Below are 25,608 nucleotides of genomic sequence, written 5' to 3'. Positions count from 1 at the left end.
GTGGCAGAAATTATCATGCTGCTGGAATATGATTTTTTTCCCTAAAAGATCAGTTGTCAGGGCCAGAGATGTGGCTCTGTCATAAAACCTGTCCTAAAGGAAACCTGGTTCCATAGGAAGGAAGGAAGGAAGGAAGGAAGGAAGGGAGGGAGGGAGGGAGGGAGGGAGGGAGGGAGGGAGGGAGGGAGGGAGGGAGGGAGGGGATACTGATGGACTTTATCTCCATTGCAATTGACTAATGTCTTATATGCAGTGTGCTCTCATTCAAATGGACCAACCTAGGGTTGGTGAGATCATACGGCAGGTTTTGTCCTACCTTGAATACAGCGTCCTGGCTCTGATTCCGAGCACCACATACAATCCCATGAGTCATCCCTGAGTAAAGAGCCGGAGGAAGCTCTGAACACCAAGGAGTGTGGCCCTAAAGCCAAACCAAACGAACAATGGATTCCGCTGTGTTTTCTGGGAAATTCGCTCACACAGACCAGGGCCAGAAGATGCTGCTCTCGCAGCATCCCGAGTAACCGCGTCTCTGCCCTCGAGAGTTATGTGGCTCGCTCTGTGGTTGACCAGAAGACCACATAGCCTCAGCATCTGACCACCTGGTTCCCTAATATCTTCTTGCCTCCAGCTGGTCAGACGGAGAAAGTTACCTCCCAAGTTTTGCTTTGTTCTGCTGAGAGGTGAATTCAAAAATGGATTTTGAATCTTGTCTCCTTGATTTCACTGTTTGGGCTTGATAAAATGCCTCAATTTCTGAGCCTCAATTGTATGACATCTGTGAAATGCAGACAATAACACATACCTCATAAGGCCTACACAAAGATAAAATCGTGTATATAAATGCACATGCACGTACACGTATTAAGAACTCCATAGAGCTGTTTCTTTCAGGGCGGGGGGGGGGGGGGGTGGGAAGGAGGGCGGGAAAGCAAGCAAGCTGAAATTCTGTTTTTCATGGAGCCCTGAGATCATTAAATCTGGACCCCCTGGACCAAGGATCATGGGATGACCCTTTGTCCAAAGGTCTGGTCCCTAGCCAGGATTAGGAATTATTCTTGCATGGGGTAAGGTGAGGGTAGAGTGGTAGAATACACCCTTTTCATTAGAGGGAAACATAGAATACGGCCTGCTTTGCTTGAACTGGGCTTTGCTTTTTTGGGGGGGGGGGGGTCACACCCAGAGATGCTCAGGGGTTACTCCTGGTTCTGCACTCAGGAATTACTCCTGGCAGTGCTTGGGGGACCATATGGGATGCCGGTGATCGAACCCAGGCCAGCTTCGTGCAAGGCAAACACCCTACCCGATGTACTATCACTCAGGCCCCTGAACTGGGCTTTGCTATATCACTGAATGTGACGTCTCTCTTTGTTTTTATACAGCAGGTTTGATTGGGATAGTATTATGATAAGGGCAATATTTTAAGGTAGTTTGCTTGAAGGCCATATTACAATAAGTATCAAGTCTGGAATGAGGCAGATGAAAGTTCTTTATCTTCACATTTAGAGAAGAGACCTGTGATTACTGCCTCCAAGATAGTGGAAAGGCTTTTTTGTTTGGGGGCCATACCCAGCGATGCTCAGAAGTTAGTCCTGGCTCTGTGCCCAGGAATGACTCCTGGTGGTTCTCAGGAGGGACCATCTGGGATGCCAGGGATTGAGTCTGGGTTGGTTGCATGCAAGGCAAGTGCCTTACCTGCTGTACTATCACTCTTGCCCCCATGGCTTTTTCTTTTATTAATTATATTCAATTTATTGTCTCCAGAAGACCAGGTTGTGGCATACATCTTTTTTTTAAAATTTTATTAATCTATATCAGGTTGTTAGATCTTTTTGAAAGTGCCAGTACATTTACCTAATTGCTTTGAAAAATACCATACTCTTGAAAATTATTGGTAATTTGCTTTTTGTTATACCGTGGACTTGTTTTCATTTTGTATTTGCTTTGCAATTTTAATTACCTGAGTCAGTTACCTGAATTTTAATTATATCTCAGTATTCTGTGTATCACTGTTTTGGGGGGTGTGGTTTTATACTGGCTGCTCTCAGTGCTGACTCCTGACTCTGCACTTCAGGCTCACTCCTGTGGTGCTCGGAACCATCTGGGATGTCAGGGTTCAGACTAGGGCCAGCTGTGTAAATGCAGGTACCCTACCTGCTGTCTAGTTTAGCTATATCATAGATTTTTAAAGAAATAAATGAATTTTTACATAAAATTTACTCCTTTTACATATGCCAGGCAGTGAAAAACATACAACATCGTGGAATGTGGAACATTCAAATAATTTGGTATTAAGAGCTTAGTGATAAATATAATCACTGTATAGAAAGAATGTTTCCTAAAGCATTCATAAAAATACTGTGAGCATTGTTATTTAGAGCACTTTTTATATCAGCATATTTTTCTGTTTTCTGGTTTGTTTTAGCTATTCAACTTACTCAAAAGTAGCCTTATCCAGGGAAAACAGGGGTAAAGGAAGACTGGTCAGTGGTTAGAACTACCACAAGGGTATGTGGGGCAGAGGGTAGGTAAGATAGAGAAGAAACCAGTATGAGAATAATAGCTGGGAATGATCGTGCTGAACAAGATCTGAGAGTTATAACCTGACACACGCCATAATCATGCTGCCAGACCCAGCACCAAGCTGTTGCATTCAGGGCACCCTGGAGGGGGGTGAATGAGACTCCTTCCCACCCCAAGGGACCCAGCCCCAGCAGCCTAAAACCTCCAGAACTCAATCGCCACCATGCTCATGGCCGCTCTCCACATGGTTGGGCCAAGCCTCACCCACAAATGAACGTATTCCTGGACCGCATGGCCACAAATGCGACTGTACAACAACTCATACCTCACACCACCCATCCAGTACTGCACCATATTTGATGGGGTTTAAAGTAGGAGGCAACCAATCTTAGAAGAAAATATTTTTTAGTGACACACACATATAATTATATATATACACATAAATATACATGCACACGAGGCTCAACCTTTAACAACATGTTAGTGACCTCTTATAGAAGGGCTTGGTGGCCCCTGGGTGAAATATAGCAACCTCCACACTCTTTCCTCTAAGGAAACTTTTTGGGAGCATTTTCAGCAGTTTTTCATAACAGACAATACAAAATAAATGAATAAATTATTTCAGTTCTGCTTTGGGGCAAGAATTGGGGTTGGGGGTGGAAACATCCGAAATACAGTGATAGGAAGGTGTAATGGTGGTGGGATTGGTGTTTGAATATCAAATGTAATCAAATGTTATGAACTAGTTTATAAAATTTAAAAAAAAAAGATCTGAGGGTTAAGGGATATTCTTGTTGACTTTCGGTATCAACATTGCAAACCACAATGTCCAAAACGGCCCCCATGGGTTTTATAATAAGTCTCCAGAGGCTTTGCTGAACCAATGGGCAGAAGAAATGGAGATGGGATCGGAGCTTGAATTGCGGACAGACATTCTAACTCAGTGCTTTCCAACTTTTTTTTCCCCTGTGAACTGAACCATTGCTCAGGGACTGAAACCACTGTTCTCGTTGCCATCTACCCTGGTGCTCCACCCTGGGCCTCCAGTGAGAACCATCCCAGAAGGAGGATGGAAGGCAGAGCCCCCTTTGCCCCCGAGACTCAAAAGCAGATTTTCTCTGGTGTCCGGGGTCTTTGGGGGCTCCGGTCCACTCTTAAATGGGCAGAATGTCCCAAGCAGCTGGGGACTTAAGGAGAAGGGCAGCCAGAGCCTTGCTGAGCCTCCTGCAGAAGCCACCCTGCCATTCTCCACCCTCCACGCTGCCTCTGTCCAAACCAAGCAATGCACAGGGCATGGTCTGACCTGTTCCCAACCCAGCATTCCCTATGGGAGGTGGCGCCCCAAGGAATGAATCGCAAGGTAGTTTCAGCTGCCCATCCTAAAATGTGCATCATCCCAGAGACCAAAGATGCTGCAGAACAGGATGCCAAAAAGAAAAGAATAAAACGCCCTTGTTAGGAGTGGGGTGGGGGTGGGGGTGGGGAAATGAATTAGTAAAAAGTACACAGTTCTTTTATTCTATTGTATTAAATGGTTTTAACTTTCTTATTTACATAGGTCAGGATTGCAAATTGGTTCTTACTGATTTATTTTCTGATCATTGATTTATTTTCTGAATGGCATTCTATTTGCCATTTGTAAAGTTTTGCTGGAATAAGCAAGCTAAAGTAAATTTGTTACATGCCTAATGGGGCAGGTTGGGATTAGGAAAGAAACTTGGGGATGTTGATGGAGGGAAGGTCACACTGGTGGTGTTGGAACAGCAAATGTCTGAAATAACTGTATAGTGAACAACTTTGGGAATCACAGTGTTTTAAATTAAAATTAATTAAAAAATAAAAAATGCACCAAGTCCATCCTGGTGTGCTGAGAGCCTGACGTCTCCTCTGCTCCCTGATGTCGTTTCCAGGGACTCGCTTCCTGCTGGGAGTGTGACGTCCACTCACAGATTTCATCTGGGACCTGATTTGGATAGGAGATGACGCCCTTACCAGCTGGGGTTTTCTGGGTGCAGCTGAGCTATTTTGGTTTTCCTGGTGCAATATCATCATGTTAAGAATGTAATCTGGGAGAAAAGTGTCTGCCATGGAGGCAAGCAGGGGCAAGGCAGCAGGCAAGAAGGAAACTGGGGACATTAGTGGTGGAAATGTATACTGGTAAAGGGATGGGTGTTGGAACATTGTATGATGGAAACCTGATCACGAACAACTTTGTAGCTGTTTATCTCATGGTGATTCAATTAAAATATAAATTAACAACAACAGCAAAAAAACCCCACCTTTTTTAAGTTCACTAAAATGCAAAAGAAAAAAATGTAATCTGGGGCTGGAGAGTGTTTAATTCATTGGACTGGAGCGCAAGCTTGATATGCAAGCTTGTGGGTTGATCCCTGGCACAGAATGTAAGAGTGGCATCTAAACATGGCCAGATGTGGCCCTCAAACAAAAGAACAAACAAAATAATGAACACATCAGAACAAAATGACGACTTTTTCTTCAGCAGCGTGCCTTTTCACATTAGAATGAGCAAACTCTAGTTTCCAGGCCTGACTTTTCTCTCTGGCTGTGTGACTTTGGGAAACTAAATTTCCATCTCTCATTTCCAGTCTCCTCTTCACTAGTATGAGGACAATCAAGTCTGCAATGGTCACTTCACAGAGCAAATGTGAATGAGAATCGCACAAATTTAAGTCATACAAATGTCAAGAAAAAAATTTTTTAAGATCTAGATTTATGTGCACTGTGCTTTGGGTAGAGATCCAGAGAAGTTGCTCAGCTTGACAGATCGCATCTTGTCTACACTGCTTACTCAGATCAAATTGTCCAGCTACTTGCAAAACTGCTCCTGGTGGGTTAAGTTTTAAAGTATGGTCTCATATTTTCATAAGTATATAGGGAAAAGTTGCCTTGTGAAATCTGTTTGTAGTAGGGGTGCTGTTGTTCTGATGCCAGCCTGACTAATATGACAAGAGACTTTTATTTTGTTTTGTTTTGGTGTCACATATGGCTATGGGATCGGGATCTGTCACATCAGGGATTACTCCTGGCTTGGTCCTCAGGCATCACTCGGGACCATGTAGTGTGCCATGGATCAAACCTGGTCATCCACATGCAAGGCAAGATCCCTATCTGCTGTGTTATCTCTCTGCCCCCCACCCATCCTATCCCCCACCCCAAAAGGCTAAAGCCTCAAAATCATTTTGTCTCCCTCAAGAGCTAGTATATTTTCTTATTATTAATAATAAAAATAAATCAATGTTTACTTCTTATCGATAACAAAAATAAATCAAAGTAAATAGTCTGATTGCCCTTGACTCTTGAACAGTAGCAAAATACACATTTAATTAACTAGAGGACTGGAATCTTTGGAGGACTTTTCTACTTTCTGTTCCCCTTGCCTCCCGCCAACATACGATAATTCATATTTTCCCAGGCTGTCCTGTTTCCTCTGTCATGTACTGTTATTTTATTATCCACGTCTCGCTTAAACGACTTTGGATCCGTGGAGAGATTACAAGGAGGGGGCGTGCAAGCAGTCGAGAGAGGAAATCCTCAGCGGAGAGGGAACGCGTCTGCCCCTCCTTCACAGCACCGTCTCGAGCAGAGCCTGAGCCGGTGCCTTCACATGCATGTTCTCTCTCTGTCGCAGGCTTATGAGGAGAACATGTTCGGCAACAAATACCAGTGGATCATCCCCGGCTGGTACGAGCCTCTGTGGTGGGAGCAGGTGCACACGGAGGCCAACTCCTCCCACTGTCTCCAGAGGAACCTGCTCGCAGCCATGGAGGGCTACATCGGTGTGGACTTTGAGCCCCTGAGCTCCAAGCAGATCAAGACCATCTCAGGAAAGGTCAGTGCCTTGTCCCGCCCCTTTGGCCACCACCCCCGCCCCACCCCGCCTGTTCTCCTTTGGTCATCTGACCAGGTGATCTGGGCCCCAATTGCCTCGATCTAGTACTGGTCTTTGCCATGTGAGTGTCAGCCCATCACTTGACCTCTCTGAGCCTCCCTCCCAGTCTTCTCCTGCATCCCTGACTGGCGGAAGATGGGGATCAAAGGTGAGATGCTTCACACACAGTGCATGTGAGGAAGAGGGCATGACTTCTCTCTCCCCAACCTCAGACTCTGCCAGGCTGTTCTGTCAGGTCCCTCGGGAGGCCTCTGCTGAGGCTAAGTCCTGTGCCAGTCTGCCCGGGAGAGAAAAGGCTGCTTCACTCAGTGTGGGGAGCTGTGGGCTGTCAACCAGCCAGGCACCTGTTTCTGTGGCCCTGTGCTCCAGTGCCAGGCTCTCCCTTTCCTCGTTGATGGAGTGAGGGGTCATAGGTTGATGACCTATGCTCCTCTGGGGTTCAGAGAGGGCTGGGGGCAGAGCTGCTGTGTGGTGCCCTCCACCCCCGTCACTGGGACAGGACCCAGCGTCTTCCTGTTGTTTTTGTTTTGTTGTGTTTGTTTTTGGGCCACACCGGACGCTACTCAGGCCTAACTCCTGGACTCTGCACTCTGGGATCACTCCTGGCTGTGCTCTGGGGACTCTGGGATGCCGGGGATCGAACAAGCTGAGTTACCTGTGTGTGCAAAGAAACTGCTCTACCTGCTGTTCTATCACTTCAGCCCCCAACTTCTTCCCATTCTTATCCCTGCCCTGTCTATCTCGAGGGGCTTCTGAAAGACCCAGGGAATGAGGCAGTATGAAGGTGTTTCCTAAACCTTCATTTCTCTAAGAGCAATCAGGAATCAGGGAACAGGAGCCCTCAGTTGGAACGCAAAGAGAGTTACCCCCAGGACCTCAGTTCTAACCACCTGGACAACTTCAGTACAACCAAACATATCTTCTTTCCTGTTCCTCAGCTCAGATAGCCCTTGGTTAAAGAGTAAGCTTCATAGGAATGGAATCAAATATATATATATATTTGATTATATTTTACAGGAATGATGTATGAATTTGTTCTCCCAAATGGCAAATCATTAGAAACACATTCTGTAAACAATGCTTTAGATCATGCCAACACCTCAGAGATGGTGGGAAAACTTTCTGGTTAGAAAATGTTGGGAAGGGGGACACTATTTTCACACAAAAAGAAATCGATGAGTATAAAAGAAAAGTTTGGGAGATGCTGAATAATGAGTAACTGCAGCTTTTTTTTATTTCAGGAAGTGTTATTTTTGAAAGGTGTTGAAGTTGGCACTTTATTAAAAGAGTCTCAAATTCAGGGGTTCCCTATACTTTAAAAATAGTATGAATTTTGTAGAAACACAGAAACCAAGCAAAAGTCCCTTGATGACAGACAGGGCATTATGTAAGCCAAGGGACTGAGAAAAAACAGTGATGGACATGATCACACAGCAGAGCTGTGGAGACACGTGACAGGGTATGAGCCACCACAGGAAGACTCCAGAACATTCCAAGAAGCATGGCTGGGACCAGGGTGGAGAGCTATGGGCCTGGAAAGCATTTGGGAGAAATAATTTCTTTGTGCATTCTATTTTTTGAGGAAGCTCAACCTGACAACACCATTCCACAGATCTCTGGGTTTCCTTTTTAATGTTTTTTTTAAGCTGGGGGCTAGTGAGGGGGCTGACAGCCCCCCAGATTGCTGTGCCCCTGAATGGGACACTTAAGGGCTTTTCTGGGATGTTCACTTCATCCTATGGTGAAGGCCCCTCTCGTCCCACCTCTTCTGGTGAGACTCCAACCTAGCAAGAGTCGCTGGTGGAAGTTCTTGAGATGCCAGAAAAGTCTTTTGAGTCTGTATCTGCTTTGTACATGCCAACTTGGGCACCCACTCAGCATGGCGGGGGCTACTGCCTGGCTCCTGGGTGCCCCCAGGGGCCACAGAATTAGGCTCTCTGCTTGGAGCAGTTTCCAGGTTTGCAGGAGGCCCCATTCCTGCCCTCATGGAGTTGAGAGAAAAAAATTTCCTACATTATTCCAGATTACAAGGTGCTCAGAGCCTGGAGGCCAGTTCCAGCCCTTCCCAGCTGCTGAGCACACACCTCCCCTCATTCCCTCCAGTTCCCTCAAAATGCACCCCCTCACTCCCCACACACCCACAGGTCCTGCTGGAGATAACCACATCCTGGCAGATGCCCCTTTCAGCCCCCAGCATCTTCCAGTTATAACTCACAGATCCACGACAGCCAGGCCCCAGGGCCCAAATATAAGAGGACACCCAAAACTTCAGTGATGAAGGTGGTTTTTTCTTTTTATTTTCTTGTCTAATGTGTTAACACCACATTAATTTGTAACACTCAAATGCAAAACTATTTATGATGAACAAAAAGTTCCGTGAAGACAGGAAGACAGCACCAAGATGAGGGCATTCCCTGCTGTGAAAGCTCAGATCTTGTCTTCTTGGAACATTTTGATATATGGTTGTCGTGGACTGGTGGGATTCTTTTTGGAGCATTGCATTAGAGTGTGACATATATTGGCCCTTGAATCTTGCTAAACTGTGAGGGAGCCTCTCTCTGGCCTCTCTCAGAACCTGGCCCTGCCTGGATTTCATGGGTCAAGCTCTTTCCCAGGCTCGGCTGCTCCTGGACACTTGCGCCTATTGACCAACTGTTCTGGGGGTGTGGGTGGCCCAGCACTGATAAAGCTCTCATCCCTTTTTGTGGCCTAGCCACCAGCCAACTTTCCCAGCTAGCCTGCAAGAAGAGCCTCTTGGTGGATGTTCTCGAGAGACCAGAAACATTGCTTGCATCTGTGTCTGCCTGGCACATCCAGTAGACCCGGTAGGGGCTGCTGCACTAATGCCAGGACCCAGGGGTGCATGAGAATGCCAAACACTTGCACACCCAATTCTTAATGGACTCTGGCTAGAGTGGGTTTTCAGTAACCCATGGTCATTGGGAGATCCAGGGGTGATGGTCTCACCATTCTTACCCACAAATCTGGTACTTCAGCTTGGACCTTAGTTTCCTCTGTTGGAAATGAGCCATGAGATCAGAGAACTCCTGGGGACCTTTCCTAGTGAAGGTCCTCAACTAAATAAGAGATGGAGGCCATGACAACAAGCTGAGGGCCAGGGCGCCAGTGTCTGGCTCTGGGAGAGTGTGAGCTTGGTGTAATGGTCAGTCCTGGTAGGAGTGATAGTCAGGCAACATCATGTGGACTGCTTTCTCCCAGGGTCCCCTTCCACATGCCTGTCTCTGGCACCGGGCATGCATCCAGGCGCACAGGGGTTCCGACGGGGGTAGAATGCGCCCCCTACCTTGCCAGCAGCCCCTTCCCGTTGGAATTCCCTATGTGGGGCACACACAAGAGGTTTCCAGAATATCTGGGCGCTCATTCCAACTCTGCAGTCCTGCTCTTCTTCCTTGTTGAAGCTCCCACCCCCATTCTACTTGGGCTCTGTTATCTCCAGGCTGGGCTTCTTTCATGCTCCAGGGCCCATGCCTGAGGCAGGTTTCCCTGGTGGGCACTGATCGTGGCTCAGCGTCTGCGAGAAGGACATTCTTCTCTGGAGGCACATACCCTGCCGAGACCCAGCGCTGGACCAGAGCATCAGCTGCAGCTGTTCACACAGCCCAGGAATCGCAGCCCTCATGGGGGACCTCAGAGGTGGCCCCAGCCCACTGCCAACAGCACTTGGAAGAGATTTGTTGTGTTTGCTGGCCAGGAGCTTCTGGGCTCACCCTTCACTGTTTAATCAACACAGCGGAACCGGAGCAAACACAGACCAGGGGAGACGATCCAGGAGAAGCTGTGCCCAGCTCGCTGGGTCTCTGTGACAAAGAATGTGGCGTCTGTAGGGAGCTCTGGGCTCTTGAGAGGAGGAAAGGAGGGACTGTGGACAGGCCGAAACTCTCCCTGGGAGTCGGGCTTCACAGCACTGCTGTCTCTCTGCTCCTCTACAGCCCCCCAAACTCCTATTCCTTTCTGCTTCCTCAGAAGTTGCATCAGTGCGGGAGGAGACAGCTTGACCAAGGGTCAGGGGAGGAGGGATCTCAGGGTTTGGGGAGGGCCACAGCAAGAGGGCACTGGCTTGATGTAACCTTGGTCCCACCTTTTCTAGCTGGGAGATGACTCGTGGGCCATGGCAGCTCCCATAACCCCCCTTTCCCCTGGTGACCCTACTCTAGGTATGTTTGCCACCCAGATGGAAATAAACATTTCCCGGTCTCCCGTGTAGCTAGGTCCAGCTTGGAGTCTGTCTTGCAAATGAGAAAGGTAGAAGGTTTTTGTTTTCCCCCTAGGACTTCTGAAAGACTCCTTCAAGGAAAGAGTTTGCCCTTCTTTTTCCTTCTCCTTTGTGATGGCTGAAATATGGACTGGATGGCTGGAATTCTGGCAGCCACCTTGGATCAAGAGGCAGCCTTGAGGAGGAAACTTCATTCTAGGATAGTGGGGTAGAGCATAAAATAGAAGTACAGGTCCCTGATTACACTGTGGAGCTACCATGGCAGCCCTGAAACATCCTATTTCTGATGTATTTTATGAGAAATAAAGAAACTATCATGTAAGTCACTGTCTTAAGTTATAGGCAGTGAACATAGTAGTGATTGGATGTATCAGATGAGTCACTTAACCTGCCTGAAATTATTTCTCTTCAGGGGGACCAAGGCTGTCATGTATCTTTTATAGTCAATAAAGGTGGTTCCTTGCAGAGTGCCATATCCACAACAGATTCTCAACAAGTCTTAATCTCTCCCTCCTTCACCACAGGAGCCTTGAGAATAGGAGAAAGCAAAGGTAAGAGGCACAAGACTAAGTCATGTGATGAGGAATAGACCAAAGAATTAGGATTTTATTTCATTTATTTATTTTTTTGCTTTTTTGGGTCACACCCAGTGATGCACAGGGGTTATTCCTGACCCTACACTCAGAAATTACTCCTGGCATTGCTCAAGGGACCATATAGGATGCTGGGAATCGAACCCTGGTCGGCCGCTTGCAAGGCCGACTATGCTACTATACCCTACTATCACTCCAGCCCCTATTTTTTTTTAAGCATCATTTTCATTTCAGTAAAATTGAGCCTGCGAAACCACCACCCAGGTCAAGAAAAAGAATTCTAGTGCCTGGGGAGTATTAGCTCAGAGGCAGAGCACTATGTGTAACGCCCTGGCACCACTGAGAAAAGACAAGAAAAAGGGAAGGGGGCAGGGGAAGGAAGGAAAAGGAAGGAAGGAAAGGAGAGGGAGGGGAGGCAAGTGGGGAAGGTGGAAGGGAAGGTGAAAGGAGGGCAGGGATGAGAGGCAGGGCAGGCAAGGGGAAGGAAGGGGAGAGGAGGGTGGACAGGGCAGGGGAAGGCATGAGTAGCAGACTCACAGTTGCTGCCCTTTAGTGCTCATTGCTGGAAGTCATCTTTTTTTTTTCTCTTCCGTTGTTTAGATTTTTATTGTTACAAACCATGTTTGAGTTGCACTTTATGGTCTATCTCCTGGGACGTATTTTGAAATTCCTTTCCGGTGTGAAGGAATCTTACTGATCCCTCTGATGGGTCCAGGCCCTTTTTTAGAACCTTCAGATTTAGGGCAGATTAGTCTTTCTGGCAGTTATCCTATTACATCACTTCCGTCTTCTGACTTTTCCAGAGTTGCATTGTTATGTCTCCTTTGCCACCAACCTTCCATCAGGCCATGAGTGTGTGCATGTGGCAGGGGACAGGGTGCGGGGGGGCATAAGTGATTGGGGTTGGAGTTTATTCATTTATCTCCTGTTACTCATAGTTGGGCCAGAGTGATAGCATAGCGAGTAGGGCGTTTGCCTTGCACGCGGCCAACCTGGGTTCAATTCCTCTGCCCCTCTCAGAGAGCCTGGCAAACTACCAAGAATATTCCGCCTGCACGGCAGAGCCTGGCAAGCTACTCATGACATATTTGATATGTCAAAAACAGTAGCAAAAAGCTCAGTTTCCACCCTTGACATGGCATAGTTCCTAGAGTACAGCCAAGAGTAGTCCTGAGCACAGTCAGAAGTAGGTCCCAAACCAAAAGAAAAATATATACACACACACACACACACACATACATATTGCATATATATATATGTATATATAATATATAATAGTTTTCCAGTCTGTGACTTTTGACTGTGCCTGAATTTATCTAGGCCTTAATTCATTTCTCTTTAAAATGTTTCATAATTTTCAATGTGGACTTCTTACGCATATTTTATTTGATTTATTTCTAGGTATCCTATGCCTATATTCACTCTGGTGGGTATATGTGCAAATTACTGTTGAGTGCATACTTAGAAGTGGAATTTCTGACTCATGGGCTATGCATATGCTCAATTTTAGTAGACACTGCCAAACAAAACTTTAAGGTAGTTGTACCAATTCACATAGCCACTAGCTGCTGATGGAGGGTGCTGGTTGGTTCACATGATCACCACCATTTGATATTGTCAGTTTCTTTAATTTTAGCCCGTCTAAGTGGGTGTGTGGTGCTATCTCACTTTAGTTTTAATTTGCATTTCCTTGATGACTAATGAAATTGGACATCCTGTCATATCTTGAATGGCCATTTTTATAACTAATGGTCTTCATATCCTAGAAATTGCTTGGTCAAGTCTTTCACTCCTTTTTTTTCCAACTGAATTTTCTCCTATGTTCTTATTGGTTTGTTGAAGTGCTTTTTATTTTCTGGGTATAAATCTTTGAAGGGCTGGAGCGATAGCACAGTGGTAGGGCGTTTGCCTTGCCAATATGGCCGACCCGAATTCGATTCCTCTGTCCCTCTAGGAGAGCCTGGCAAGCTACTGAGAGTATCTCGCCTGCACGGCAGAGCCTGGCAAGCTGCCCGTGACGTATCCGATATGCCAAAACACAGTAACAAGCGTCACAATGTAGATGTTACTGGGCCCGCTCGAGCAAATCGATGAACAACGGGAGGATCGTGATACAAGTTCATTACCCGTGATACAAATCTTTGAAAGGTCATATATATCAATTTTGTAACTTACTTATTCACTCTTTAAGCATTCGGTTTCGCGAGGTGTAAATTCCTAATCTAGTCCTGCCCAGTTTATGCATCTTATTTGTGTCCTGTAAGCATTTGTGCTCGCCATATTGATGAAAATATTTCTCACTCATGTCTTTTAGAGGTTTTGTTTTACTGACTGTAGAATCCATGTGAAATTGATTTTATGTGTGGTCTGAGGTGAGATAAAGATTTGTTTTGTTTCCTTATGAATGACCAAGTGATTCATGGCCATTTATTGAAAAGTCCATCACCCTCCCTCTCCTCCCCCACTTCCTCCCGCCGGCCCCCCCGCCCAGCTACACTGTCACTGTTATAACCATTTAAATGACTGTATCTGTACCGTGAATCTGTCTCTGGAATTTCTGATCCCTTCCATTGACTATTTTCCTTCAACCAATATCACATCTTTATTATTTGAAGCTTGTGATTAGCTCTGATACTTAGTACTGTAAGCCCTTCATCTTTGCTTTTTTAAAAATTATCATTGACATTTAGATATCTTTGTTGCATTGGTGTTAAATTATTTGGTATCATTGTACAGTCACTGCACCCTACCACCACCAAAGTGTCCATGACCCGACATGATTGTCCCTGTCACCTCTTGCTCACTCTTCATTTCTTTCTCCTCCCCACTATGCTGGGTGATCAGTTCTGCAATCCAAGGCCAAGGGTTTGTCGTTGTTCATAACCGTCCGTTCCCTAGTTTTGTCTCTCTGTATCCCATAGAAGAGTGAGATCCATCGTGGTTTGTCTTTCTCTGACTTACTTCACTTAACACGATGCTTTCCAACTTTACTCCACGTTGCAGTGAACTGCGTGCTTCATCTCTTATAGCCACATGGTACTACATTGTGTATCTACATCACAACTTCTTTAACCATTTGTCTGTCATTGGACATTTCGGTTGTCTCTATATCCTGGCTATTGCATTAAGCTCTACAATGAACATAAGTGCACATATCTCTTTTGAATGGATGTTTTAGTGTTTGGGAAGTAGATTCCATGAAGTAGAATGGCTGGGTCATATGGAAGTTTTATTCTTACTGTTTTAAGATTTTTTTTTCTGACTTGGCCTTGATGTCATTTTCCACATATTTACACTTCCCGTTTGTTTCCACTTCTTCCTGTATTTTCTGTTCTGGTTATAATCATTTCCTTTGTGCCTGAAGCTTTTCTTGGTCTTTCACTTTGGGTCTCCTGGAAATAAGTTCTCTCGGTTTCTGGCTGGCTGAAATTTTCTTCCTCTCGCCTTTAATTTTGAGGGATGTCTAACTAGAGGCAAAATTTCTAAGTAGTCTGTTTGTTTTGGTTTTTTTTCCCAACACTGAAATATGTCATTTAACTCTCTTCTTCTGGCTTTTTTATTAAGTCATCTGTCAGACCTTTTATTGCTCTTCAGAGGTAATGATTATTTTTTCTCGACTTGCTTTTGAGATTTTCTCTTTATGGGCAAGCCAGCTAGTGCAAGGCTAAGGTTCTTGACTTACATGTGGTTGATCCCCCAAACCACATATGGTCCTTGGAACACTGCCAGTAGGAATTCCTGAGCACAGAGCCAAAAGTAACCCCTGAGCACAGCAGGGTGTGACAAAAACAAAGGATTTGTTTTGGTCATCAGCAATTTTTTTATGCTGTGCTGAAGTGAAGTTACTCTTTTGGGTATTTTTGTTGTTGTTGTTTGGGTTTGGTTTTTTTTTTTTTTTGCGTTTTGGGTCACACCTGGCGATGCTCAGGGCTTACTTCTGGTTCTGTACTCAGGAATTACTCCTGGCGGTGCTCGGGGGACCATATGGGATGTTGGGAATCGAACCCGGTCGGCCACGTACAAGGCAGACGACCTACCTGCTGTGCTATCACTCCAGCCCCAGAAGTGAAGTTACTCATGACAGGAATTTAGAGTTCACTGACTGTTATACATTTGTAAATTGATGTGTATTTGGGGGGAAATTCTAGCCTAATGTTTCTTCAAGTATGTCTTCTGGTCTTTGTCTCTTCCAACTCATTCCAAGATATTAATTATATATATAAGCTCTACATTTTGAACATATACTGCATATCTCTTATATCAGTTTCCAATTTGTCTCCCTTTTTCCCTCTTTGTGTTCCTGTCTGAATAGTCACCATTAATCTTCCAGTTCACAGACCTACTTTGTGTTGTGACTGATCTACTTCTTCACCCATAGTTGAGTTCGTAGTGATATTTTTATAATTTCTCTTTGTATTCAGGGTTAGGGGAATGAGATCCATTTATTACTGGATTTGGCATATCAATTTGGTCTATTTGGCATAGACCACGGATAGCTTGCCAGGCTCTGCCGTGCGGGTTGGATATTTAAGGTACCCTGAAAACTTAGAGAAAAGTAAATAAATAGTCGCGCTTCTTATTACTTCTTATTACTTATTACTTGTATAAGAAGTAATCATCCATATCAAGAGAGGGGTTCGGCAGGGTGATACCATTTCACCAAAACTCTTCAGTGCCACCCTTGAGAACATCATGCGACGACTGGAATGGGAAAGCATGGGAGTAAAGATAGATGGTCGGCAACTACACCACCTCCGCTTTGCTGATGACATCATTCTAATAACACCAAGCATCAGCCAAGCGGCACAAATGCTGGCCGACTTTGAGCATGAGTGTGGAAAGGTCGGACTACAGCTGAATCTTACGAAGACAATGTTTATGAGAAACAGCCTTGTTCCTGACGCTCCATTCGCTCTCAACGGAACCACCATCTCCGAATGCAACAGTTATATATACCTAGGTCGAGAAATCAACATGATGAATGACCTGGCACCTGAGTTGCGCAGGAGGAAGAGAGTGGCTTGGAATGCCTTCAAGAGCGTTGAAGAAATAACTAAAAGGACAAAGAACCTCCAGCTACGAGCACATCTCTTTGATTCCACTGTTCTTCCTGCATTAACATATGCCTCAGAGACCTGGACCCTACGAAAACAGGATGAGAACGCTATTCGGGTCTCTCAAAGAAGAATCGAAAGACCTATGCTTGGAATATCACGATTCACTCAAATGAGAGATAGAATCCGGAGTTCTGATCTTCGTCAACGCTCAAGAATCAGGGACGCTGTCTCATTTGCCAAGACATCAAAAATCAGATGGGCTGGACACGTAATGAGGTTTACAGACAACCGCTGGACTAGAGCCATTACTGATTGGATTCCACGGGACATCAAAAGATCACGTGGACGCCCACCTACAAGATGGTCAGACTTCTTCGTCAAGACCCTGAATGATCGGTTTGAGGCTCTGCATGTTCCTAGAACGAACAGATACCATTGGGCTACGCTAGCACGCAACCGGGATGAATGGAGACGTTACTGGCACCCGCTCGAGTAAATCGATGAATAACGGGGATTAAGTGATTAAGTGATTAAGATCTCTTTGTATCCTTGTTCTTCCATAGCTTCTAGTTCTCTGGAAATATTATTTATCTTTAATCTGTTCCTTGAACACATAAAGCTTTTTGTTAATGTTGAGTTGTATCACCTATAAATCTATTTCTATTGCTTATTTCTTTCTTTCTCTTCTTCCTTCCTTTCTTTTCAAAAAATCATTTGTTTCTATTTCATGGCATACCTGGTTAGGTTGACTAACAACTTGGATATAAAAAAATAGTAGGGTCTGGAGTGATAGCATGTGGCCGACCCAGGTTTGATTCCAAGCATCCCATATGGTCCCCCCAAGCACCGCCAGGAGTGGAGTGATTCCTGAGTGCAGAGCCAGGAGTAACCCCTGAGCATCGCCGGGTGTGACCCAAAAAGCAAAAATAAATAAAGTAAATAAATAAATAAAATGAAAAATTATAGAGGCTACAGGTGGTATTACCTTTTGCCAAAGAAGACTTTTTAATTTTAAAGCAGGCAAAATATGGGCAGATCAACCTCATTCGATCAAAGTTATGTTTTCAGGCCTGATTTTAGATTCTGTACAACCTGATATGTTTCAGTTGCTACTCGTTTCTGGTCTTTACCTTTTGGTGTTCTTCACTGAAATCATGGGGTATTTACTGGCCCTGGATTCACATTTTTGTCTTCTCATTACTAGGAGGTGCTGGATACTTATATATACATTCTTTTATTTTTATTAAAATGATTTTATTTTATTTTATTTTGATTTTTTGGGGGGCATCACACCCAGTGATGCGCAGGGGTTACTCCTGGCTCTGCACTCAGGAATTATTCCTGGCGGTACATGGGGGACCATATAGGATGCTGGGGATCAAACCCGGATTGGCTACGTGCAAGGCAAATGCCCTACCCGCTGTACTATCGCTCCAGCCCCTTATATATAACTTCTTTTTTTTCTTTTAATAATTTTATTGAATCACCATGAGATAGTTACAAGCTTTCATGTTTGGGTTGCAATCACACAATGATCAAACACCCATCCCTCCACCAGTGCACATTTCCCACCACCAATATCCTCAATATATACCTTCTTAACCATCACTTCTTTTCCTCATGTTATCCTTCTCCTGCTTACTTATTAGCAAATATTTCAAGTAGAAATGCCAGTCTTTTCCTTTCTTTTATTTTTTTAAATTTGGGGCGGGGCTCTACACCTGGAGGTGCTCAGAGCTTACTACTCCTGGCTATGCTGTGAGAGGTCACTCCTGTCAGTGCTCAGGGAACCAAATGGAGTTCTGGGGGTATAATCTGGGTCCGCTGCATGCAAGACAAGCACCTTACCCACTTGACCAAGTCCCAGAGAGATGCCAGTCAGAATGCCAGGCTCATTATTCTATGGCTCCCTCCCCTCCACAATCTTGGCTGGACAACCTTCGTGCCTTGATACTCCTGAACTATCAGAATGTCGACTCCATATTCAGAAGATCTATCCTGTGGGTAACAGGCATTGCTAGGGACAGAGGCTCTGCCTAGAGTGATGGTCCGTTCCCCAACAGAGGCACCAGCCAGAAGTTGCTGTTGAAAAGATTGAATCATCAGCTTGTAGGGGGAATTTAATCAGCAGCAAATGGTTGATAGAGTCTTATGATTTTAGAAGATTAAACCAGAGATGTCTGGGTTATCTCAAGACACAGTAAAGCAAAATTAGAGCCCTGGCATCTGCCTTTTTAACAGGCTCCCGAGTCTAGGAACCAGCACCTTCCAAGCAATAGAGTCGGAGCCAGAGGAGGGATTTCACTGGGGTTAAGGCGCATGCCTTGCATGTGGCCTGCCCCAGTTTCATCCCTGAGCATCATTGGTGATGGCCCTGAAGGTCCTAGAGCACTGCCGGGGTGTCCCAGATAACCCCTAGGCACACAGGACCATATCCTCAGGCCTTTCATTGAACTGTGGCCTAGTTGGCTGAGGATCCCTTGGTGGGGGTCCATGACACCGGAGCCTTTGAGCACTGCTTCAGAGTCTCCCCATCCCTCAAGTCTGGGACCAAAAACTTCACAAGGGATTCTCACTTCGCCCCTCCCTCCTCTTTCTCTCTCTCTTCCTGTCTTTCTGTCTCTCGGTCTCTCTGTCTGTCTCTCTCTGTCTCTCTGTCTCTCTCTCTCTCTCTGTCTCTCTCTCTCTCTCTCTCTCTCTATCGGTTCTGTTGGAATGATGGGCCCAGACTGTTCAGTCACATGGTGGGTTAGCAATCTTGTGTGGGCTAGCCTCATAACCTAACCTCTATTTATAACTTGGTTTCTGTGGGGAAATGTGTTCCCATCCCAACAGCTGCCTTTCAGAAATATGCTGGAGCACAACCTGTCAGTCTCTGGGACAAGCTATATAAAGTTACTTTCTCAGATACTCACATCTCACAATAAACCTAGCCTCAGAGAAGGAGTCATTCATTAATCAGCACTCGGTGCCAGTGTTACCACGGAAGAAAGCCTTCTGCCCTGACTGGCTGGAGGACCTCTTTGAAAACAGCAATTACTTCTGTTTCTCGGTTGGTTGTGAGCAAGTTTCTTGCAGCTGTCTCTGTTTTTGCCCAGGGGAGACTACGCTGGTTCCACCTTGGAAAGATGATGGATAGCCTGGGTTAGACTGTGGGGGCCGTCACTCGGCAAAGATAGTGAGAACGGGGTCACCTCTCAGGGCTCAGCCACAGCTGGTCCTGTTCCAAGCAGCCCCCACGCAGAAATGAGCCACCCCGTTATACTTTCAATGTTCCCTATCTCCTTCCCTGGGTAATGAGTGGTTTTACAAAAAGGAAAAAACAATAGGTATTTTTAGAAGTGGCATACATTAAAAATGTGTGTATACACACACACACACACACACACACACATATATAGGAGTGCTTATAGTGACCCCAGGGCCACTGAACAACCAACATAATCTCCAATGCCCTGCTCTGCACATACACACAAAATTTCCAATGAGGGTCAGAGAGATAGTGCAAGGGTTAAGACACGTGCCTTGAATGTGACTGCACTGGCACCCCTTATGGTTCCCAGAGCTCCGCCAGGAGCGACCCCTGAATGCAGAGCCAGGAGTGAGTCCTGAGTACCCCCAGGTGAGGCCCCATATCCTCTTCCCCTCACCAAACACAACAAATTCCCAGTTAACTTTATCAAAGACGTTTTAGAATATCACACCAGTTCTTCCTGTGGGGTTCACACTGGGAGTGTTCAGCTCTGCACTGGGCTTGAAGAAGGTCCTAGGAAATGTGTGGGTTAGCAATCTTGTGTGGGCTAGCCTTGGAACCTAACCTCTATAACTTGGTTTCTGTGGGGGAATACCCCCAGTGGCGTATTCTGGGGGGTCTGGGGCACGAAAGACTGGAAATATCAACTGAGTCTAATCCTGAGGTTGAGCAGAAGACAGACCCAGGCAGCACTCCGTACCTAGGGAATGGCTGGGAAGCACGTCCAGGAGAGATGTCAAATGGGCCTTGTTCCTTGTTTCCAGCGATTACTTTGAGAAATGCACACTCAGGTAATTTTTAAAGCGCCAGTTGTTGAATGGGCAACCATAAATAGATTCGATTACATTTGGAAAATCAAAGAAAACATAACCAAATTAAAAACAATGGAAAAATAATCGGAGTGCTTTAAAAACAAAGCATTGAATGGGTAGACTGTCTCCATGGCAATACGGTAGAAAAAGGAAATGCACCCACAAGAAATAAAAAATGGCTCCATCAATATTTGAAAGGCATTCTCACTAATAATTAATCAGAGAAATGCAAATTAAACTTAAAAGGAGACTTTTTTTTTCTTAACCAAACAAACTGACCATCATTTCAAAAGTTAAGATGCCTTTTGTTGTCAAGGATTCAGGGAAGTAAGTGGGGACTTAAACATTCCATAGCTGGGGAAAATTTTTTAGTCCTTTATATGCGTGATGAGTGTTTAAGTTTTTTACATACTTTGCCTCAGCAATTGTACTTCTGGGAATTTATCCTGAAAAAGTAATTATCAGCATTTGTTCAGAAAATATAGAGGCAAGGATACTTTTTGGTGTTATTTTTGTTTTTGCAGTCCTACGATGGGGGAAATTAGCAACAGCCTAAATGGCCTATCCTTGGACCTTAGTTCCTGCAGCCTAGATGGACCACAGGTCACCCTGAGCTAGTAGGCGGCCAAGCTTAACAACCCACTCACCCACACCGGGACCTTTCCCTCCTCCTGACAGCAACAACTAGCACCATTTCCTGGTACCACTTCGTACAATTTGTCTCTTTTCGGGGAGGATGGAGGCGGACACACCTAGTGGTGCTTGAGGCTTACTCCTGACTCTACACATCGGGTAGATCACTCCTGATAGGCTCAGGAACCATATGGGATGCCAGAGACTGAACCTGGTCAGTTGCGTGCAACGCCAACATCTTACCCACTTTAGCTCCTAGTTTTGTCTCATTGACTCTCAAAAGAAGACTCAGAGACTGGGAGGAAGTGAGACTTCAACACCAGGTCACAGTTAACAGCCCTCAGAGCTGGGACTAGGACACACAGCCGAATGCATCCCAACCCCATGTCCTTAGCGCTGTGCTAGACTCCTGCCTCTGTTGCTGAGAGGAAACTAACTTCTAGATCACATCATCTGGATCTTCATTTTTTCCGATGGAGAGAGGGCGGCTGAGAAAGGGCCTCTGCAAGGTCTTGTTTGGTATTCTGGGGAGATGTCAGTGATCAAGACAGATGTGTCTCCTGGAGCATCATGAGAGGAGGAGGCAAAGGGGAAACAAGAGACACGAAACCCAGAAACACATAAGCGGGGGAGTTGCAGGACATGAACAGGGCGATAGACAAGAGAGAAGTGGTGAATGAAGAGTGCTGGGGAGGTGGTTCCTGGGAAGTGCCAAATGTGGACACTCGCAAGCCAGGAATATCATGCAGAGAGCTGAGAAAGCAGCTTCCTGGCCAAGGAAACAGCTCGTGTGAACTCCCTAGGTATGAGCAAACTCAGTGTGGCTCAAGGATCCAAAAGTTCAGAGGAGCAGAGTGAGCCTGGGGCTGAACAGATCTGTGGCCCCTGGGAAGAGCTGAGGAGGGTGATTGCAGGGAGGAGGTGTCTCCACCAGAAGTGATGCTGCAAGGGGTAAAGTGAGGCTGCACAGTGGGAAAGTCAGTGGAGATACTGCTGGTCTCCCCAGAGAACCCCGGATTTGAAATGTTACCTGGATGCTTTTCTGAGGAAAGCTGTAAACAGATAAAACTGGAACTATTTTATGGGAACAAGGAAGAAATAAAGACAGGGAGGAGGCATATTTACTGCTGGGACATTATGCTGAGCTGGCAGAATTTAGGGCTTGCAGGAGCCATGGTTTGAGGGCCACGGTAGGACCCAAGCTTGAGTAATTCCAGTTGCTAAGACCAGGGGCCACGGGCAAGAGACAGACTCTGGTTCCAGAGAAGGCACGATTCGGTCCTGGGGCAGTAAAAGAGGCCTCCACAAAGTCAGGGTGATTTTCAATATGTAGTCTTGCCCTCAGAAATGAAGATGATGAGAGAGGAGGTTGCAAAGAGGGAGTGGAAAGAGTTTAGCCACACATTCCCATGCCCGCGTGCACGCACAAGCCATGTCGCCTTGAGGAGGAGGCCCTGGCTAGACCACTCGGGCCTGAGGGTGGCCCAGGGGAGCAACAGTCGCGAAGGGAATCCTGGTCTAACCAGTGCGTCCACGGTTTGAATGCATGATCAGCCCCAGGGGAGCTTTTCAAAGACCGACTGTCAACTCCACTGGTGTTCCTGTTCCAGTTCAGAAGCTATTTAAGAAAGGCCCCATGGCAGGGTCGAGGGTAATGGATTCATCTGGGGGGAATAAGAGGGTGCAGTCATTTGGACGTGGACGCCCCAGGGACTGGAGTCAAAAGGCAGTTTCATTACTTTCATGGCCACAGTCAGAATGTTAATATGACCAATGAAATTCTTCTTCTAGGAAACTCAGCTCAATGGCGGGGGGAGGGGGGGGAGAATTATGTTTTCAAAAATGCCAAGTTCTTCCCCGACCTTGCTTGATTGTGAAAGAGGAGGGAGTTCAGTGATGCCCAGTTAGGGCATCAGAATAGCTCTCATCTGGGCAAATGGGACCTGTTTGGGGTCCCCTATGCTACAAGGGGGTCTGCACACACCCTAAACTCCCTGCTCCGATGTCTGGAACTGTTTTCAGGGCCTCTTGAGCCTGCCCCCATGTGTCTGGGTGACGGAGGGCAGAGAGAGTTGTAGACTGAGGAGCTGAGAATGGCTCAACTGCAGGATGGAACTGGGGTGAGGAGGGCAAGAGACGGGGTGGGCCACAGAGTAAGACCAGCACCCCATGCCACTCTGCCTCACCCACAGCTCTGAACAGCCCCAGAATTCTTTTTTTCCTTCTTCTTTTTTTTTTCCTTTGTGGATCACACCCGGCGATGCACAGGGGTTACTCTTGGCTCTACACCCAAGAATCACTCCTTTTGGTGCTCAGGGGACCATATAGGATGCTGGGAACTGAACCCGGGTAATCCGCATGCAAGGCAAATGCCCTACCTGCTGTGCTATCACTCCAGCCTCAGCCCCAGAATTCTTGGTCTTCCAGGTCATTTGGAAGGCATATTGAGGATGCTGAGGGAAAAGAAAATATGCAAACTGAATAGTTCGTTGACTTGCTTATTAACTCAACTATTTGGATAGGGTATGTGGGCCCCCACTTCCCCGGCTCCTGCAGATATTAGGGGATGCCTAGTTTAGGGTGCAGTATTCCTGTCTCCCTGCTTTGCCTGGTAGCAGTTTCAACCTTGCTATGCACTGGCCCGAGTGGGGCTACCACAGCCCCAGGCGAGGCCCAGACCCTAGCTCAGTTTTCTTGTCTGTAAAGTGGGCCGGCCCTTATTCCCACCCCATGAGGATTAAGTGAGATAAATGACATAAAAAGCCACTATGCCAAGGCACCCAGCAGCCCTGGCCAACGAGCCCTCCCTGGGCTGACCTGGTATTCTCACACCTTTGTTTTCCAGACTCCACAGCAGTATGAGAGAGAGTACAACAACAAGCGTTCGGGTGTGGGGCCCAGCAAATTCCATGGCTACGCCTATGACGGCATCTGGGTCATCGCCAAGACGCTGCAGAGGGCCATGGAGACACTGCACGCCAGCAGCAGGCACCAGCGGATCCAGGACTTCAACTACACGGACCACACGCTGGGCAAGATCATCCTCAACGCCATGAATGAGACCAACTTCTTCGGGGTCACGGTCAGTGCCATGCACACAGGCTGTGGGGTGCTCTCCATGGGATGCTCTCTGTGGAATGCTCTTGGTACAATGCTTTTTGGAAATGTTTGGACAAGAGAGGCCGTATCACATACCCTTCAATCCTTAGCCTGTTTTTTTTCTTGGATCATTGAAGACAATTTTTGTAGGCCTGCAGGTTGCAGGGCTGCTGAAATGAGGGCCAGGGGCAGGGGACTCTCCAGTACACTGAAAAAAAAAATCCTCATAGTTCCCATATGAGCAAAAGCTTGGGAGCTGGCTGTGCACAGAGAAGGTGGAATTCACTCCCGAGGGGCGGGGGGGGAGGGTAGACCAGCTGGGGATCTGGACCCAAATCCAGGTTCAAATCCTGGGTCTTCACTTTAAATTTCCCTTCTTCACACTACAGAGCATTTATCCTCCAAGTGGGGATCATATCTGCTTTGATGTATAGTTAGAAGACCTAACTCTGAAAAATTTCTAATTCCACTAAGCGAGTTACTTCCTCTTGAGTCTAAAATTTCTCCTCTGGGAAATGGGACAATAATACATGTCTTGCTTAGAAGTATGGAAAAGTAGCAATGCTACGGATGACTGACATTTGGGTATTTACTATGTGTTAGGCATTCTGGTAGTAGATATATGTAGATTGGGTTCAATAATGTACATTCAAGGCCAGCCTTGAATGTTGTAGGCTACTCAACAAACGTCAGTGACTATAATTGCTTCTTGCTTCTAAATGGCATCCCTAGAAAGTGGGAACTGCTGTTATCCCCAAGGAAAGGTGCGGAGTCCACAGGACTTTTAGAACACTAAGGCCATTCCAAAAGTAGAAGTAGGCTTTGAACCCAAGTGTAGCTCTTCATTGCTACATCACACCACCTTCTGATGATGGTTATAAGAGGTGGTTTTTTATGTATGTATGATGTATTTGTTGTTGACTTTGCTCCCAGAAAATATGGAAGGCTCATCAAAGATACGTTGCTGATGCATATGTAAGTAAGATAATATGTTCTTTTTAAGAGTTCCTTACAGAGATGGCCTGTCTTGGAGTATGACGAGGAATAGATTAGATTCATTGATCGGAGATTTTCTTAAGTGTTCTCATTTCTCTGTGTGTGCTCTCTCACACGTAGCTGGGCTGATGGGCCAGCCCTGTGCGGGTGCTATGAATGGCAGAGTTTCATTTCTGTCATTGAATAGTGTTTCTGCTATTGTACATTGTGTGTTTACACCACAATCTTTAATAGACCTTTGTCAATGGACTCTGAAGCTGTTTCATACCTTAGCTCTTAGTGTTACAGTTGATATCATGGAATAGTTATCTCTTTGAATTAATTATTTCGTATTCTTTATATTGCTGTTCATATGTGGAATTGCTGGATCACGTGATATTTCTCCTGAAAATGTTTTGAGGAGCTGCCATACTTTTCCAAAATGGTCACACCAGTTGACATTTGTATTCCCACCAATCTCTGTACATTCCTTTCCCTCACCAACACTTGCAGTTAGTA

The 25,608-nt window shown here is 45.9% G+C and overlaps 1 protein-coding gene across 1 annotated transcript in view; it reads left to right on the top strand.

The window, feature by feature from the left end:
- Positions 1–25,608, top strand: part of GABBR2 (gamma-aminobutyric acid type B receptor subunit 2) — a 352,729-nt gene that overhangs the window by 200,525 nt on the left and 126,596 nt on the right. The window contains exons 6-7 of the mRNA XM_056117153.1: positions 6,173–6,373; positions 23,861–24,097. Of these exons, the coding sequence (XP_055973128.1) occupies positions 6,173–6,373; positions 23,861–24,097 (438 nt within the window). The remainder of the gene's footprint in view (positions 1–6,172; positions 6,374–23,860; positions 24,098–25,608) is intronic.

The sequence above is a fragment of the Sorex fumeus genome, unplaced genomic scaffold (genome assembly GCF_029834395.1).
Source record: "Sorex fumeus unplaced genomic scaffold, SorFum_2.1 ptg000034l, whole genome shotgun sequence".
NCBI lineage: Eukaryota > Metazoa > Chordata > Mammalia > Eulipotyphla > Soricidae > Sorex > Sorex fumeus.
The sequence above is the reverse complement of the archived record's forward strand: the minus strand, read 5'-3'. Positions and strand labels throughout refer to the sequence as shown.